The sequence below is a fragment of the Gadus chalcogrammus genome, chromosome 10 (genome assembly GCF_026213295.1).
Source record: "Gadus chalcogrammus isolate NIFS_2021 chromosome 10, NIFS_Gcha_1.0, whole genome shotgun sequence".
Classification (NCBI taxonomy): domain Eukaryota; kingdom Metazoa; phylum Chordata; class Actinopteri; order Gadiformes; family Gadidae; genus Gadus; species Gadus chalcogrammus.
The window spans coordinates 20,463,185-20,480,121 of record NC_079421.1 but is presented as its reverse complement, the minus strand read 5'-3'; the positions used below and the strand labels follow the sequence as shown (position 1 = coordinate 20,480,121).

The following is a 16,937-nucleotide window of genomic DNA, read 5'->3' as shown; positions in this document are numbered from 1 at the left end:
CCTTGTACCTTGGTCAAACAAAAAACATGGGAAGTGGAAAAGCAAAAGCATTTTCCAGAAACTTACAGGAAGAACCAGAGAGTTGGGGGGGGGGGTATTGGAGTACAGGACAAATAAATGGAACGGGACTAGACATGGAGGAGAGGAACGGAGGTGGAGACGGTGGAGATGGCGTGAGGTAGAGAAACTCAGCTGACACAATACCTCTTGGACAACAAGGTCACGACAAGGTCACGATTCTCACCCAGAACCCTTTGGTGTCGTTATCCAACACATGGCTCTCTCTCCTGGGTTCTCTCCCCCCCCCCCCCCCCCCCCCCCCCCCCCCCTCCCATGGTCAACGTCTACTGGCGGTATCAGGTGTGTGTGTGTACGTCAGACTCTACCAAAACCAAAAAGTGCATCAAAGAACAGCCATCAGGTGAGGGAAATAGACATTGTTATAGTATACTGATTAATTAATATATTAATATATATATTTATAATTTCTATAGAAGTCCTTTAGTATTCAATGTATTCTGATTGTAAGTGACAGATGTGTTTGGGGGATATTTTTGACAGCATTGAAAGGGAATGGCAGTTTGGCAAATACAATAAAGAAAAAAAAAAAAACGTCTTAACATGTTTGACATCGACGGTCTAACTATTTACAGACCTTGGTAAAGTAAGTGCTATTTGACAAAACTTCGGGGCCTTCTGTGCACACCGCATGCACCTAGTAGAGTCCGCTGTATGCAACCTGATACCAGAGCCAGTAGAAGAAGCCATTTTGAGGGTTGCGTTTGCAGACAAGAAGGAAAGGGTTCGTCAGAGGACAGCAGAAACTTCTACCTCCGTACAGTGCATAGATCAAATCAAGGAAGCACTACAGTTACAAAAAATAAAAAAAGATGATTTTTTTTCTTCTTCGTTTTCGATGTGTAAACCGTTTAAAGTCAAATGTTTTTTTTGTTGATTTCAGAATTTTCATTGTCCGTAACACACACACACGCACACACACACACACAGTTATAAATCTTTTTCGTTTAAATTTTTGAAAACATCGATAATTTTTTTCCTTTTGCTAAAACAAAGTTGTTTTTTTCTCCACAACGTCACTACTTTGAGGCAAAACACAGCTCGCGGTCTCACCAGGCGTGACCAGAGAGTGTGTTTTTTACGAAAAAAATAAAACACACGCGAGGACACACACACGCACACAAACCACGAAGACCAACGTGACCAACAAGACGCGACGCGGGAATAGCAAGGTATTTACGCCACACAAAGGTTCTCGCCCCGCCAACCTTCTTTGGCGCGGGGTGATGAAGTCACCAACACAGACAACAGGAAGCAGCTTTGTCGTCGACCGTCGCACAACGACAGGAAAAAAAGTGTCTGCCGTTGTTGCAGTAGTAGTAGTAGTAGTAGTAGTAGTTTAGTAGTAGTAGCAGTAGAAGTTGTACCATTGCTTTTTTTTCTCAAAAATCAAACCTCTTCCATCGTATCATTTTTGCTCCTTAATTCTCCATGGCTTCTGACGTTCGTATTTTTAAACGCTGTCCTCCGGCGGGAAAGTAAAGAAAAGTTCTAAACTAGGTCTCTCTCGTCTTTTTATTCCAATGTTAAAAATGTAAACAACTTTTGCGAGGGTGCCTTCGACGGAGGAGCGTGCGGGCCCGGTGTCGAGGCAGCAGGGCTGGAGGGGTCGGGGGTCACTAAGGCCAGCCGTGAGGAGGGGATCGGTCTGGGGGGGGGTCAGAGGTCGGGAGGCCCGTCAGCGGTGCAAAGACTTCTGCGCCTCCTTTAGGAGGGTGTCAAAGTCCAGAGCGTCGTACTTGCTCTTCACGGGGCCCGGGCCAGCTTCGTCTGGAGGAGAGAAAGGAGGAGGAGAGAGGGAGCAGGAGGGGTGAGGAGGAGGAGGAGAGAGAGGAGGAGGAGGAGGGATGAGGAGGAGTGAGAGAGAGAGCAGGAGGGGGGATGAGGAGGAGGAGAGAGAGGAGGAGGATGAGGAGGAGGAGGAGGAGGAGTGAGAGAGGGGGAGGGGGGATGAGGAGGGGTGAGAGAGGGGGAGGGGGGATGAGGAGGAGGAGAGAGAGAGCAGGAGGGGGGATGAGGAGGGGTGAGATGAGGAGGTGGAGGAGAGAAAGGAGGAGGAGTGAGAGAGCAGGAGGAGGAAGGGGGACGAGGAGGAGGAGGAGAGAAGGATCATACATAAGAGGGAGTGGTGGAGAAGAGGCGAGAAGTAGGAGGAGTAGCAAGAGAGACAAATAAGAAGCAGGAGGAGGAGAAGAAGAGGAAGGAGAGACACACAGGAGAACGTTAGTTAAGCTTTTTTCTTTTTTTTGCGACACATAATATAGCGTGGACTTCTTGTTGACTTTGGTGCTTGTGATTCACCGCAGGGCAATGAATGCACCAGTCACACACCTAGGACCGAGAGTGTGAAGGAATCATAGCATTATCTGATTACATCATCAGTGTGGATCAGTGTGGAGCTGCTGTTGATTGAGATCAAATAGAGAGCAGCTGAACGGCTCACAAACTGCTGATGGCTAATGGCTCCATTAAAAGTGCTTTCACTTTGAAGCAAACAGATAAATTATTTATGGCTAGTTGACCTGCATGTTGTTATTGGTATTTATAGTGTGTGTGTGTGTGTGTGTGTTAGTTAGTGTGTGTGTGTGTGTGTGTTTGTTTGCATGCATCTGTCTGTGCTTTAGAGTGTGTAAGTATGAGAGTTGGTATGAGTGTGTTCGTGTGTATGTGCCTTTAACAAAGTTGTATGAGTTTTGTCGGCCTTCATTTGTGTGTATCTGCTTTAGTGCTTATGAGTGTGGATGTGGCTATGTGGATTAGTATGTATGTGTGTGTGTGTGTAGGAACAAGGCGCATCAGACGTGTTCCCACTTATTGGAGATACTCTGTATACTTTAGGCAAGGGCTGGAACCTGGGTAGATTGCTCGGAGGCAGGACGTATGCAGCAAAGGTTGTAGTGTTTTGTTTACAACGCATCTAAGATGGCGGGCGTGGCTACCAACTCTTGCAGTGATATCAAAAAAACTGCATTTATTTAGACATATTCGCAATACAAACAGAAGAGAGATATTTTTTCTGTCTCTGTCTGTCTGTTCTTCTTCAACCTTTGTTTTATCCCGTTTCACTCCGGTCGCATGATAGAAACGTCATCGACACGTCAGCAAAACTCGCACTCGCTGGTTGTGAATTGTTCACCGATTCTCCAGACTTTACACTCGGGGCCGGGTGGATTCAACTCCGGAGGGGCGTATTGTGACATTCATCTTCACACATACCGCCCCCATCGGGATTTATCCCTAAAACGTCTCACTTTCAGTGCAGGTGTGAAAGGCCTATTTCTGCGCATGTGGGTTAGTGTGTGTCTGTGTGTGTGTGTTAGTGTATAAGCGTTGTGTGTGTGTATTATTGTTTGAATATAGATGTGTATGTGTTTGTGTGCATGTGTATGATTTAGTGTCTGAATATAGATGCGTATGTGTTTGTGTGTATGTCCATGCATTAGTTTATAAATAAAGATGAGCGTGTGTGTGTTGGTCTTACCCAGGTCGATGTAGCGCTTCCTGCTAAGTCTCGGCAGACCGTTGGCTCGGCTCTGGAAAGCAGCCTCCCCCTCTCTCCGTTGTCTCTCCGAGCTTCCCTGGCGAATCTTAATCACCCCACAACGCTCTCTACACACACACACACACACACACACACACACACACACACACACACACACACACACACACACACACACACACACACACACACACACACACACACACACACACACACACACACACAGGGGGACAGAAAGAGAGGGTCAGTCAGAATTGTTTCACATTCAAATACATTTTAAGGAACAGCTTGAAATCCTGTCGCAGAATACTGAGATTCTGTACTGTGACACGGACAGGCGGATAGTCAAACTAACTGACCAAGTCAATCAGCCAGACAGAGTAGATTAAGTAATCGGTAAGCTAGACATCCTGCCGGACAGCGAGGGAGTAAGACAGGCAGGTAGTCAGCCAGACAGGTAGCCAGTCCAATAGGTAGTCAGTTAGACAGGTAGTCAGCCAGACAGGTAGCCAGCCAGACAGTTAGTCAGCAAGACAGGTAGTCAGTCCAATAGGTAGTCAGGCAGACAGGTAGTCAGCCAGACAGGTAGTCAGCCAGACAGGTAGCCAGTCCAATAGGTAGTCAGGCAGACAGGTAGTCAGCCAGACAGGTAGCCAGTCCAATAGGTAGTCAGGCAGACAGGTAGTCAGCAAGACAGGTAGTCAGCCAGACAGGAAGCCCGTCAGACAGGTAGTCAACCAGGTAGGGGGTCAGACAGGTAGTCATTCAGACAGGTGGTCAGATAGGTAGTCAGACAGGTAGTCAGTCAGACAGGTAGTCAGTAAGACAGGTAGTCAGACAGGTAGTCAGTCAGACAGGTAGTCAGTCAGACAGGTAGTCAGTCAGACAGGTAGTCAGCCATGTAGGGGGTCAGACAGGTAGTCAACCAGACAGGTAGCCAGTCCAATAGGTAGTCAGTCAGACAGGTAGGGGGTCAGACAGGCAGTCAGACAGGTAGTCAGTCAGCCAGGTAGGGGCTCAGACTCACTCGTTGCGGATGATGACCTTGCAGTCCTGTGCGGAGCCGAAGACCTGGAAGCGTTTGCGCAGCATGCTGTGCGTGACGCTGCTGGGCAGGTTGTGGATGTAGAACACCTGGCAGTTGTCCTGGTAACAGGGAAACCATGGCAACAGGCGGGGGGGGGACAGATGACATTGCAGGTTTAGGCGGGGAGACACAAAGGTGTGGCACGGTGGGCGGGAGAATGCTGGGACAGGCGTTCTGAATAATAATCGTACATCCCCGACAGGAGTCATTATTTAAAACACTTCTCTCGCTCGCTCGCGGAAACACAGAGATGGAGGCTGACGTTGACATGTGTACTTATTGATGTGTTTTATTTTAATAAGGGATTACAGCGTTTTAGAAAAATTGTAATTTCCTTTGAGCCAACCGTGTTGGTAGAAGAGGTGAGCCTAATAAAGTGACATTATGAATTCTTCTGACGTTATGAATAATGGTAATGCTTATAATGGTGAACATGAATATGATTAATTTGACTGCTTATCAGATTATGGATGTGTGAATAATTGTGGTCAAGGCAGGGTTAGAGTAGCCTGGTGTAGGTAAGCATAGAGCAGCATAGCGGAGCATTATGTAGCAGGTGTGTGTTATCAAGGATTCTACCTCGTCTGGTTTGGCTTTGTTCCTCTGTCTGTCTGCAGGACAGCCTTCCATCACCTCACTATTAAGAGAGGGAGAGAGAGAGAGAGAGGGAGAGAATAAGGGAGAGACAAATATACAGATACAGACAGAGACAGAGAGACATAGAAACAGACAGAGAGAGGGAGGGAACAGACAGAGAGAAGAAGAGAGAAACATTTATACATAGAGAGATATATAGAAAGAGAGAGAGAGAGAGAGAGAGAGAGAGAGAGAGAGAGAGAGAGAGAGAGAGAGAGAGAGAGAGAGAGAGAGAGAGAGAGAGAGAGAGAACCAGCGAGCGCGGCAGGGTAATGTTTAGGAGAGATGAACTGCGGCAAAAAAAAAGTGAAAATTCCCTCCTAATGCAGCAGAGCCTTTAGTCTGTCCTCCCTGCTCTCCTTCTCTCACCTGGCGTCCATCTTGCTTGCGGGGGAGCCGGGGGCGGAGTCCATCGCGGGGGAGGGCGAGCGGGAGGAAGATGAGCGCTCGCCCTCCTCTTCCTCAGACGCCGGCGGCGTGGCCGCGTGCGTCTGGCGGTGGGACATCACCGCCGTCTGCTGCTGCTCTTCCTGAAGTTTCCCTGATGCCCTTCCTCCTCCTCCTCCTCCTCCTCCTCCTCCCCCCACCTCCTCCTCGTCCTCCTCCTCCTCCTCCCCCCCCACCCGCTGTGGTCCGTCCCGCGCCCGCAGTATGGCGCCCAGCAGGGCGGCGCTGCGCTTGCGGCTCTCCCCCAGAGTCAGGGCGCAGTAGTCGTGGTCGCCGTAGGGACGGCGGACCCCGGCCACGCCCCCCTCGGCCTCCCCGGGGCCCTCGCCGTCGGGGCCCTCGCGCCTCAGCTGGGCGTAGAGCTCCGTCTGCTCGGGGAGCTTCCGGGCGTGCGGGCCCCGCGGGAGCCAGGAGGAGGGGCCCCGGGTGGGGGCCCCGGGCCCGGAGGTGGTGGTGGAGGTGGTGGAGGAGGTGGAGGTGGTGGGGGAGTCCCCCCCGCTGCCCCCGACTCCCTCCGCGGGCTTGAAGAGCTCGTCCTCCACCGGCTTGTGAGGGGGGGTGGTGGGCGGAGTCAGGCCTGCAGGGGGAGGGGCATATGTTAATGAGGCTTGGTCATTTGATAAATTCGATTTTACAAACGTTAACATTTGATAACGGAGTACAACGATTTGATAATCTATTGTTTGGCTGAAATACCAGATGAAATAGGTATGATCTAAAGAAATAGTTATTATGTATGAATTATTATTTATGATTAACTAGCATATACATTTACATTTAGCAAACGCTTTGATCCAAAGCGACATGCAATAAGTACATTTTGCGGAAGAAGGTGAAACAATATATCGCTGTCGGTGCAGTAAGGATGTTCATAGAACCAATATAGGCCTATAAATATACAGTATACTTTGATTGGATACTGTATTCCCCACTCTTAGTCCTTTGAGTATTGAGTACAGATATACTTAAATTGTCATCATATTTTATACTCCTTTCTGTGTAACGGAACAGGTAGTCCATGAGTAGTACTACCAATCTACTGCTCTTCTGTATATCTGAATGTAGTTCTCAATTACTCACCTGTAAACCTCAACATATAGTACTTGTATAGTATAAGTGCTCTCCTGTGTAACTCGATGTAGAATCTTACTGTTAGATTGGATATTAAGACAGTGGCCTTCACACGAGGTGTGTCCGGTTTCTGATGAATCCGCATTGTTCGACCCGAGACGGGTCCAGAATTTAAATTGACCAGGGGAGATATTTACCTGCAGTACCGCATAGATCCACCGCGAGCGTCTGCTCAAAGGACTTACTGCTGAACTCTCTGTAGAGAGGAGGGGAGGGGGGGGGAGAGGGAGGAGAGAGAGGGAGAGGGAGGGAAGGAGAGGGTTGAGGAAGGAGGGAAGGATGGCGGGGGCGAGGGATGAAAGGGAGGGGTGGAGAGAGAGGTGGGGAGAAGAGAAGACAAATAGAGACAGAGACAAACAGAAAATGTCCGTGAATGTCAGGTTTAAGTACAGACCGTAGTTGGTAAAGTTTAAAAGTCTGCATAAAATCTCTGCATTAAGGAACTTCTCATGAGACAGCGTTCTCGCCGACCTCAACAAAGATAAACACACCAGATCTGTCTGCATAATGCGAGGTTTTATTCAGCTCCCGTCGACGCCACCGGCGCCAAACCCCTTGTGCTCGTTCCTTATCGGGACAAGCACATTTCAACCCCTCCATCTCCCCCCGTCACCTCCTTCACCCCCACCACCTCCACCACCATCACCGTCATCACCATCACAAGCCCCTCCTCCTCTTTTCTCCTCTCCTGAAGTCTATTTGAGGTGTTCTGTTCTGTCTCACAACTGCCTTGACAACACTGTTTTTGTTCTCTTCCCTCTCTCTTTCTCTTCTCTGACTGGCCAACCTCCGCAAAGAGGAGAAAGAGAACCAAACACCACCACCTATATTCCCTTGTCAGAGGGGGAAAGAGATGGACCTTCACTGGGCTCCAGTCCGTGGTTAGGACACGTCTCTGGGGACGCTGGTGCAGCTGGCCTGTATCCAGTGTGATGGGGGTTTGTGAAAGGGTGGTGGTATATAGTGCAGGCATGCAAGTTTGACAGGCCGCGATGCTAAGATCTCTACGGCAGCCTGGAGTCTAACCCGGACCCACCAGAGCCATCCGAGCCAGTCAACTAGATCACGGAGTCACAGACTTCGGAGCGCTTGTATGAAGCCGGGCGACACTAACACTGTTCATCTCTTCAAAAGCACTGCTTCTTGTTAAAGCGTTTCAAGCCTGTGTTATGTTCCACTTATAGAACACCATCGTTAGATACTTGTTAAACTCCACCAATCAAAAGTCATGAGACACCATCATCATCATTATCATCATCATCAACCCTGTGTTAATCTTCAACAATCTGAAGCCATGCATTCATATTCCATGTATCATAATGATATCATCATAATGACAAGCCATTGGACCATGTGGGGCAAATCAAAGAATGAGAGAGAGAAATAGGACCACAGTGTGTTTAGATGGTAGGAGCGAGAGAGAGAGAGAGAGAGAGAGAGAGAGAGAGAGAGAGAGAGAGAGAGAGAGAGAGAGAGAGAGAGAGAGAGAGAGACAGAGACAGAGACAGAGACAGAGAGAGAGAGAGAGAGAGAGAGAGACAGACACAGACAGAGACAGAGAGAGAGACAGAGAGAGAGAGAGAGAGAGAGAGAGAGAGAGAGAGAGAGAGAGAGAGAGAGAGACAGAGAGGGACAGAGACAGAGAGAGAGAGTAATTGAATTGAGTGATGATAGAGAGAGAGTGGTATGGTCAGAGTGTGTAATGGAGAGAGATGCTTTCTTACCCAGTGGCTTTAGGTTGCAGCGGTAGACACAGACACGCCTGATTCTCTGTCATCACAAGAGAAACACATGTCAGTCACACAGGACCATGCAGGGCTACAGACACGTCAATGAGAGAGTGAGTGAGACTATGTTTGCGTGTGTGCTGATTGTGAGTGGGTGACTTGGTGAGTGTGTGTGCGTGTGTGTTTTAGGGAGGGAGGGTTTGTTAAAGTGTGCGTGGGGTTGTGAATGTGGACGGGGCTTTTATCCAGATTGTCTCCTGAAACACATCCGTGTGAGGAATCGTAAGCAGCAGTAAAGCAACCCGGTCTGGGTTAGGACCCGTCTGGAATCCGTGAAGTACATCATATTTTATGGTTTTATTAATTTAACTGCAGACACGTCTAGTCTTGCAGGTCTGCGTAATCCGACGACCGAGCGGTACACACTGAATGCAGCACAGGGTTATCGCCCAGTGCATTCTCAAATAATTGGTTGTAGCTTTGGATATGTATGTGTATTATATCACAATATATGTGTGTGCTATACATCAATGTATGTGTCTGAGTACACGTGTCTATATATATATATAGATCTGGTTCATCACAATGTCAGGCGAGTGTGAGTCATAAACGTGGCGCATATGTCAGTGTGTGTGTGTGTGTGTGTGTGTGTGTGTGTGTGTGTCTGTGTGTGTGTGTTTAAATGTGTATGTGTGTGTGTGTGTGTTTGGTATGTTTGTGTGCATCCTTGCATCTGTGAATATGTGTGTGTGTGTGTGTGTTTTTTCTGTGTGTGCATCCATGTGCATCTGTCCATGTGTGTGTCCGTGTGTGTGTGTGTGTGTGTGTGTGTGTGTGTGTGTGTGTGTGTGTGTGTGTGTGTGTGTGTGTGTGTGTGTGTGTGTGTGTGTGTGTCTCCTCACCATGGTGACAGCAGGTCTTCCTGGCCGCCGTCAGACCCCCGTGTCCCTCTCGGGGCCTCTCCGCCCTGGCCCCGGCTCCTCCCCCCCCCTTGACGCGGGCCCTCCTCTCGTCCTGCTCCTCGCCCCAGGGCCGGCGGCGGTGCCCGGGCCGCAGCCTCTTGGCGAAGCGGCTCGGGAAGGAGGCGAGGCGGCGGGAGCGCCGCACCGAGAACGACCCGCCCTCCTCCTCCTCCTCCTCCTCCTCTTCCTCCTCCGGCCGCCGCCGCCCCTCCGGAGAGGAGGGGGCGGGGCCGGTCCGGCTGAGCGGGGAGGAGGAGGAGGAGCTGTGCTGGTGGGCGGGGGCGGCGGCCGGCCCGGGGGCGTAGGGGGGGCTGTGCAGTCTGTAAGGCTGGCTCACGTCGAAGGAGGCGCTGCGCTCCAGGATGGCCCGCAGGAGGGAGTCCGCCTTCGGCTCCCGGCGCCGGGAGAAGGCCGGTCTGCGGGGGGCGGGGGGTCCTGCCCCACCCCCTCCCCCTCCCCCTCCCCCTCCTCCCGCGGCGGCGGCGGGGGTTCCCACTGCCGCCGCTCTGCTGTGAGCGTTCTGCGCGGGGGCCCGCGGGGCCTCGGGCCTCGGGCCCCGGCTGCGCGCTGGCGCCGGCGCCGGGGCCTCGCGCTCCTTGCGGTCCCAGGCGTGCTGCTTGCGCGCGGGCAGGCAGTAGGTGTGCATGTAGCGTATGAGCTCCACCACCGAGTGGAGCTCCTTCTCCGAGCTGAACTGGGCCTCGGGGGGCGCGGCGGGGGGGGGGGCTGCGGCCACGCCCTCGCCGTCGCTCCCCGACGACTCGTCCTCCTCGCCCTCCTCGGACTCGCTCTCCTCCTCCTCCTCGTCCTCCTCCTCGTCCTCCTCCTCGTCCCCTTCGTCCTCCTCGCTGTCGGCGGCGTGGCCGCGGCCGGTGGTCAGGTGGCGGTGGAGCTCCGTGCACAGACGGCCCGAGGGCCGCGCGGCACGCGGCTTCCTGTCCTGGAGCCTCGCGCCCGCCTCGCTCTGAGGAACAAACACACGCACACAAACAGACACGCACACACACACACAAACAGACAAGCACACACACACACACACAAACAGACACGCACACACAAACAGACACGCACACACAAACATACACGCACACACAAACAGACACACACACACACACACAGACACGCACACACGCAAACAGACACGCACACACAAACAAAAGGCGTAGTGTTACTATTGTGTCGTTTCTCAGTTTCATCTGGAATGGTTCTGCCTTGTAAGCTGCTGATACAGTTCAAACGGGCATGAAGTGAACCAGCCTCAAAATGACAAACCTTCTCTCCAAACACTCCGATAACGGGACAGAACATCTATCAAATACTGCTTAATACTCTTAAAATAAGTATAATCCGGAGAGAGAGCGAGAGCGAGAAAGAGAGAGAGAGAGAGAGAGAGAGAGAGAGACTATACACCACTGCCTGCATGGTTCGCATGCCAGCTGTCAGCACAAAAATGTATTCAAATGTTTTCTCTCTCTTCTCACTGTTTAGGCTCTTTCCCTCACACACCAATGCAAATTAGCAAACACATTCATGCACATTCATCACACACACACACACACACACACGCGCGCGCGCAAACATCACACTACGCTGAAGGTGTGAATGTCTGAACGTCAGCTGGGGTTAGGGCCCCCCCAAATGATCTACGACGAGAGGGCATTCCAACGACCAATCACAGCGCACCACGAGCCGCCCCAAGCTAGCTTATTAGTGCCGACTCATACGTAGCCGTCGTAGACGGTGTCGCCATGGCAGCCGCTCGTTCCGTCACGCGACCGCCGTGTGCTTCTGCTACATGACGGGGAAAACCTTTTCCCTTCAACACCGTCCCAGGTGGCTGAGTAAACGTTCTACGGTTCCAGTGTCCGCAGCTCAACTGTAGGGCGACATACCGGTACATCCCACTAGGTGCGTTTCCATCCCCCTGATTTTATGCGAACTTTGAAGTATCGAATCAGTAGGTGGTTTTTGAGAAATGCGAAAGAGAGTAAATTCGCAAAATGGGAGATGGAAACACACGTTTTGCAACAGCTGTGACGTAGCGAACTTTGAACACACAGGACTGACAGTCTTTCCGATTTCCGCATAACGACCGGCCATAGCAACCCTGCCGACATCAACGTGTAACGTCATCACCCTATTCCGCTCCAACCACTTGATGGAAACGCACCTAATTCAAATTACTTTTTTGCGAACTTTCCAAAAGATTCGCATCACCTTTTAGAAACGCAGCTAGGGAGCTGTCGACCCAGTGGACTGAACCTGAGCGATACCCTCCCGTCACACCTGCCCGGTGAAATATGGCCCCTCCTACAGGGGGGTCTCGGCTCGAAGCTGCCCGGCGGGGCCAGCAACGGACGCTTACCTTGACTTGGATCCGCGTCGTCCGCGGGTGGAGGCCTCTGTTGCCGTGGCGATGCCCGTTGGCGCTGTGTGTGTCGGCGCCGGTAGGCACGTTAGGGGGGGTCAGCAACAGCTTCTTCAACTGGAGAGGGGAGGGGGAGGAGGGGGGGGGGGGCGTCGGTCAGTCTCACACAGCGGTTCATAACAGAGTACTTGAGGAGCATTGGACCACTGAACTGTCATCAAGACCTTTTCGTGGAGCATTTCAAATGCAAACAGAAAAATACACAAATAGTGCCGGAGCCCCCTATTGACACAAATATTACTACAAGAAGTGCGAAACTGGCTGCTTATGCTCCAAGTGTGTTGTTTAGTTAACACAAATGAACACTAAACCATATTGGAACGCATGAGATGGAAAACACATGACAAAATGCACAAGGGGACACAATTATTGAAATCTTTACATCCAATAATACTTCATTTACTTACATTGAATTATCATTTAAATGATTGCACATTTGTCTATTTTAAGAATTAGGTAGCAGTACCTCCTGCAGTACCACTGCATACCATCAGCGGTGTGCGTACCACAGGTTGAAAGCACTGCTCTAACCCATATGTCAGAGTAAAGCTGGATGCGAGTGTGAGGGTGCGTGTGTGTGTGTGTGTGTGTGTGTGTGCGGTTTCAAACACCCACTCACACAAAACGACATCGATGTACCGAATATGTTAGAAAGAAAAAGTGGAAAAAAAGGAAAAAGGTGGATGGGGAGAACGGCAGAGAGGATCCCTTCTCTCCCCTCTTTCACCTCCGCTCGTCCTCTCATTCCCTCCTTCAGCCCTCCCTCTGAATCCTGCCCTGGTGCAGCATCCCTCGTTTCTACCGCTCAGCCAATCACAGTGGACCAATAACAACCAATCGGTGCTAAGAGCTCTAGCTGTCTAAGTCCCGCCTCCCTGTCTCTCAGCCTTCACATGAGATCTCCTACCCCCGCACTCTCTGCTCCTTTCATCTCCAGTGTTCTGCCATCCATCATTTGGTCTTTCCATCCTTTCATCCACCCAAAAATCATACCTGTGGAAAATAATACAAATCTGCGAAGGAGATTTTAAGATATATTATGCATAAATAAAGTACTATATCATGAAATATGCCATTTTTGTTATGTCATCGTGGATCTTAGTGTCTATCGAAAAATTACCTAATATCCCCCAAAGACCTGCCTCTGTTTTAAACACACACACACACACACACACACACACACACACACACACACACCAGACACCAGACACACGTCACACGTCACACACACACACACACACACACACACACACACACACACACACACACACACACACACCAGACACCAGACACACGTCACACACACCCTTCCTCAGCGCATTGAGGTGGAGCCAACTTGGCCCTCTTCATAGCGAAGGGCCACCTGACTGTTCATTGATAAGGCGGAGGATGCCCAAGGATGTTAGCGTCTGGCACCGTGTGTGTTAGCGCCCGGTGGGGATATGTGGGCTAGATTGTCTTTACTCTCCTCTCTCTCTCCTTCTTGCTCTACTCTCCACTACGCCAGTCTGGCCGGGTTCCATCACTACGCTCGCGAACTCAATAGATGCCTTGTTCGGCCCCGAGTAGCACACAGACACACACACACACACACTGAAGTGAACACACTGGTTGGAGCGCTATCCCTCATCCACACACAACACGGGAGGGCGAGATTGATCAGGCTGTTCTGCTCATGGTTATCCGTAGAGCAGACTGTGTCATGACAAGATGTTTTTCCTGTTTTGCCACGTCCTCAAAAGTGTTACACATTCTGAGGAGGGAAAAACTTAATAGATATACATCAAAGTTTGTTTATGATCTTATTGCGTTATGACGCAACAATATTATTGCGTCATATTGTTTATGACCGTGCGTTAAAGTGGGGTAATGTTAAAAAAAAAGGATCTGATTTGACTGCAGGTTGAGCCACCTACGCCTGCACAGCCTATTATAATAATCAGCCAGCCATTTGACGCTTTTCATACAAACCATGAGTGCCATTTATTATTAGAGCGGTTAGTCTCGGGAGGGACGAAGCAGAGAGAAGGGAGATGGAGACATTAACCCCAATCTTAACCTCGGGAAGCCATCTTGTAAACAGGTAGAGAATATCGCCCCCAGAGACTAAACACATGCAATAATCGCACACCCCCACACAGACACACCCTCACACACACACAGAAACCCACCCACACACACACACACAGACACACACACAAAGAGGCAGAACAGACAGGAGTGGAATGACAAGGAGGAGTCATGTGACGCGGGGGCCACTCTAAGAAGATTGAAATGGACGACACGACGCGTTCATCTGGTGGAGAGCTGACTACCTAACCTCCACCCGAGCTCACCACTAGACTAGCTCACCACTAGACTAGTTCACCACTAGACTAGTTCACCACTAGACTAGTGGTGAGCTAGACTAGCTCACCACTAGACTAGTTCACCACTAGACTAGTTCACCACTAGACTAGCTCACCACTAGTCTAGTTCACCACTAGACTAGTTCACCACTAGACTAGTTCACCACTAGACTAGCTCACCACTAGACTAGTTCACCACTAGACTAGTTCACCACTAGACTAGCTCACCACTAGACTAGCTCACCACTAGACTAGTTCACCACTAGACTAGCTCACCACTAGACTAGTTCACCACTAGACTAGCTCACCACTAGACTAGCTCACCACTAGACTAGTTCACCACTAGACTAGCTCACCACTAGACTAGTTCACCACTAGACTAGCTCACCACTAGACTAGTTCACCACTAGACTAGTTCACCACTAGACTAGCTCACCACTAGACTAGTTCACCACTAGACTAGCTCACCACTAGACTAGTTCACCACTAGACTAGTTCACCACTAGACTAGTTCACCACTAGTCTAGTTCACCACTAGACTAGTTCACCACTAGACTAGTTCACCACTAGACTAGTTCACCACTAGACTAGTGGTGAACTAGTCTAGCTCACCACTAGACTAGTTCACCACTAGACTAGTTCACCACTAGACTAGTTCACCACTAGTCTAGTTCACCACTAGACTAGTTCACCACTAGTCTAGTTCACCACTAGACTATTTCACCACTAGACTAGTTCACCACCACCCTAGTTAAACACTAGACTAGTTCACTACCAGTAGGTCACCACTAGACTAGTTCACCACCAGTAGGTCACCACTAGACTAGCTCACCACCAGTAGGTCACCACTAGACTAGCTCACCACCAGTAGGTCACCACTAGACTAGCTCACCACCAGAATCATCACTGTAGCACTTTAAGACTGACAGAGCTGCTAAACCTATCCTTTCAATACTCTTTTAGCTTTATCTAACATTTATTTGAGGTTGTTTTATGAATTGTATGTTGTGTCCTGTCCCTGTGCGATGGCACCAAGCGGACCTGCGCTCCTATTTCGTCGTATGTTTCTGCTGCAAACGACCATTAAAGTTAAATTCATTCAAATCAAGTAGCTCACCACCGGCTGAGCCTGAGCTCCCCACCACCCCAGCTCACCGCTTCCGTAGTTCACCACCACGCTAGCCTCACCAAGCCAGATCACCTCCGTAGCTCACCGTGGTGCTAGCTCACCACTCCAGCTCACCACCATGTTAGCATACCGCCCGCCTACCTCATCACGCCAGCTCACCACCGCGCCAGCTGTGATGAGTGACTGGTACTAGTGCGTTGGAGGACACAAGCGATAGCTAGAGATTGACCGGCTGCCCACAAAGAGGGAGAGCGATTAACGAGTAGGACCTACTGAATGTCACATCTAGTGCTGGTAAAGGAGAAATATACTGTATCTGATATGCTGTGTACATATCCGTATTATGTCTATCTATGACGATATGGTATATGTTTGATCATACACATATTATAAACACCTACCAACCCACATTAGAGATTCAATTAGTCCAAACTGTGGTTATGAATCCACTTTTCTTTTTAAATCCCCCTTAAGATTTGTGGATTAAACGCGTTGTGGATGCTGCTCTCTACAGAGTACAATGAGATCCTATGGTGATCAGCATCTCTGTTAGATCAGTGGTAAATGGAAGGCAGAGGATCATCTCAGGGGGGACCTAGAGACTAATTCTAATGTGTTTGATTACAACACTTAAAGGAAGAAGATGGGCGAAGCGCATTCTCCAGGTCTTTGAAAGGGAATTTAAAAGGGAAAGGGAATCCAGCTCTAAGACAGGTAAACACAGGCTGTATGTACGATACTATTCTACTGGGTTCCACTGTATTCAGATGATTAAGATGACTCTCAAAATGCTAGCGCACAAATAATATTTCAAAGCTGCAGCAGCCACTACAGCTCATTTAGAATAGACTCTCATGACGGACACTGGGGTGCATCTGTAAAGAGCCAGATTGGAAGTCTTCACACCTTATCAATCACACATCCCTAACCCAAAAGAAGACAGTGAATCAGATACTGTGAGAAAAACATGAAACATGAAATAGCTGCAATTTTAGGCCGGCACAAAACCTGACCAAGCAGGTGGCTTCACATTGGTTGATCTTGCCCAAGCCTGTGCTATTTTCCCCCTGGAGCATTTTGTTATTAGAGCTTGAGCCACAATACTTTTTTTTACTAGTGACACCTGGCAACGCCCCCGTTGTTGGTAGTGGCAACTGCCATTATTGCCTTGTTACTGTCATTGTTGCTGCGGGCTCTGTTCCCACGGGCGATAACGTGACATGGCGGTGTGCAGTGGACTAGACCGATAAAGTATTATCATAACACCACACGTCTAACAACGTATGACAGGTGGCCGCGTGCTTGGTGTACAAACACAGTTGGTCCAGAACCAAGCCTGCGTAACACATGCATGTGTTCCAGTTCATTACACGACGTGTGGTCCACCTACAGGTAAAGGCACACACATTCCACTGTATGGGTGCTGTTTTCTAACGTCTTTATAAGGGAGTTTCTTTATAAGGGA

At 49.9% G+C, this 16,937-nt stretch overlaps 1 protein-coding gene across 1 annotated transcript in view; it reads right to left on the bottom strand.

The window, feature by feature from the left end:
* Nucleotides 1–338: 338 nt before the first annotated feature.
* The window catches only part of ppargc1b (peroxisome proliferator-activated receptor gamma, coactivator 1 beta), a 63,879-nt gene continuing 47,280 nt past the window's right edge, over nucleotides 339–16,937 (bottom strand). The window contains exons 4-12 of the mRNA XM_056600210.1: nucleotides 11,933–12,052; nucleotides 9,508–10,531; nucleotides 8,603–8,648; nucleotides 7,016–7,074; nucleotides 5,670–6,324; nucleotides 5,244–5,301; nucleotides 4,605–4,723; nucleotides 3,560–3,687; nucleotides 339–1,848 (exon numbers count right to left, since the gene is read on the bottom strand). Coding sequence (XP_056456185.1) covers nucleotides 1,757–1,848; nucleotides 3,560–3,687; nucleotides 4,605–4,723; nucleotides 5,244–5,301; nucleotides 5,670–6,324; nucleotides 7,016–7,074; nucleotides 8,603–8,648; nucleotides 9,508–10,531; nucleotides 11,933–12,052 — 2,301 coding nt within the window. The 3' untranslated portion in view covers nucleotides 339–1,756. The remainder of the gene's footprint in view (nucleotides 1,849–3,559; nucleotides 3,688–4,604; nucleotides 4,724–5,243; nucleotides 5,302–5,669; nucleotides 6,325–7,015; nucleotides 7,075–8,602; nucleotides 8,649–9,507; nucleotides 10,532–11,932; nucleotides 12,053–16,937) is intronic.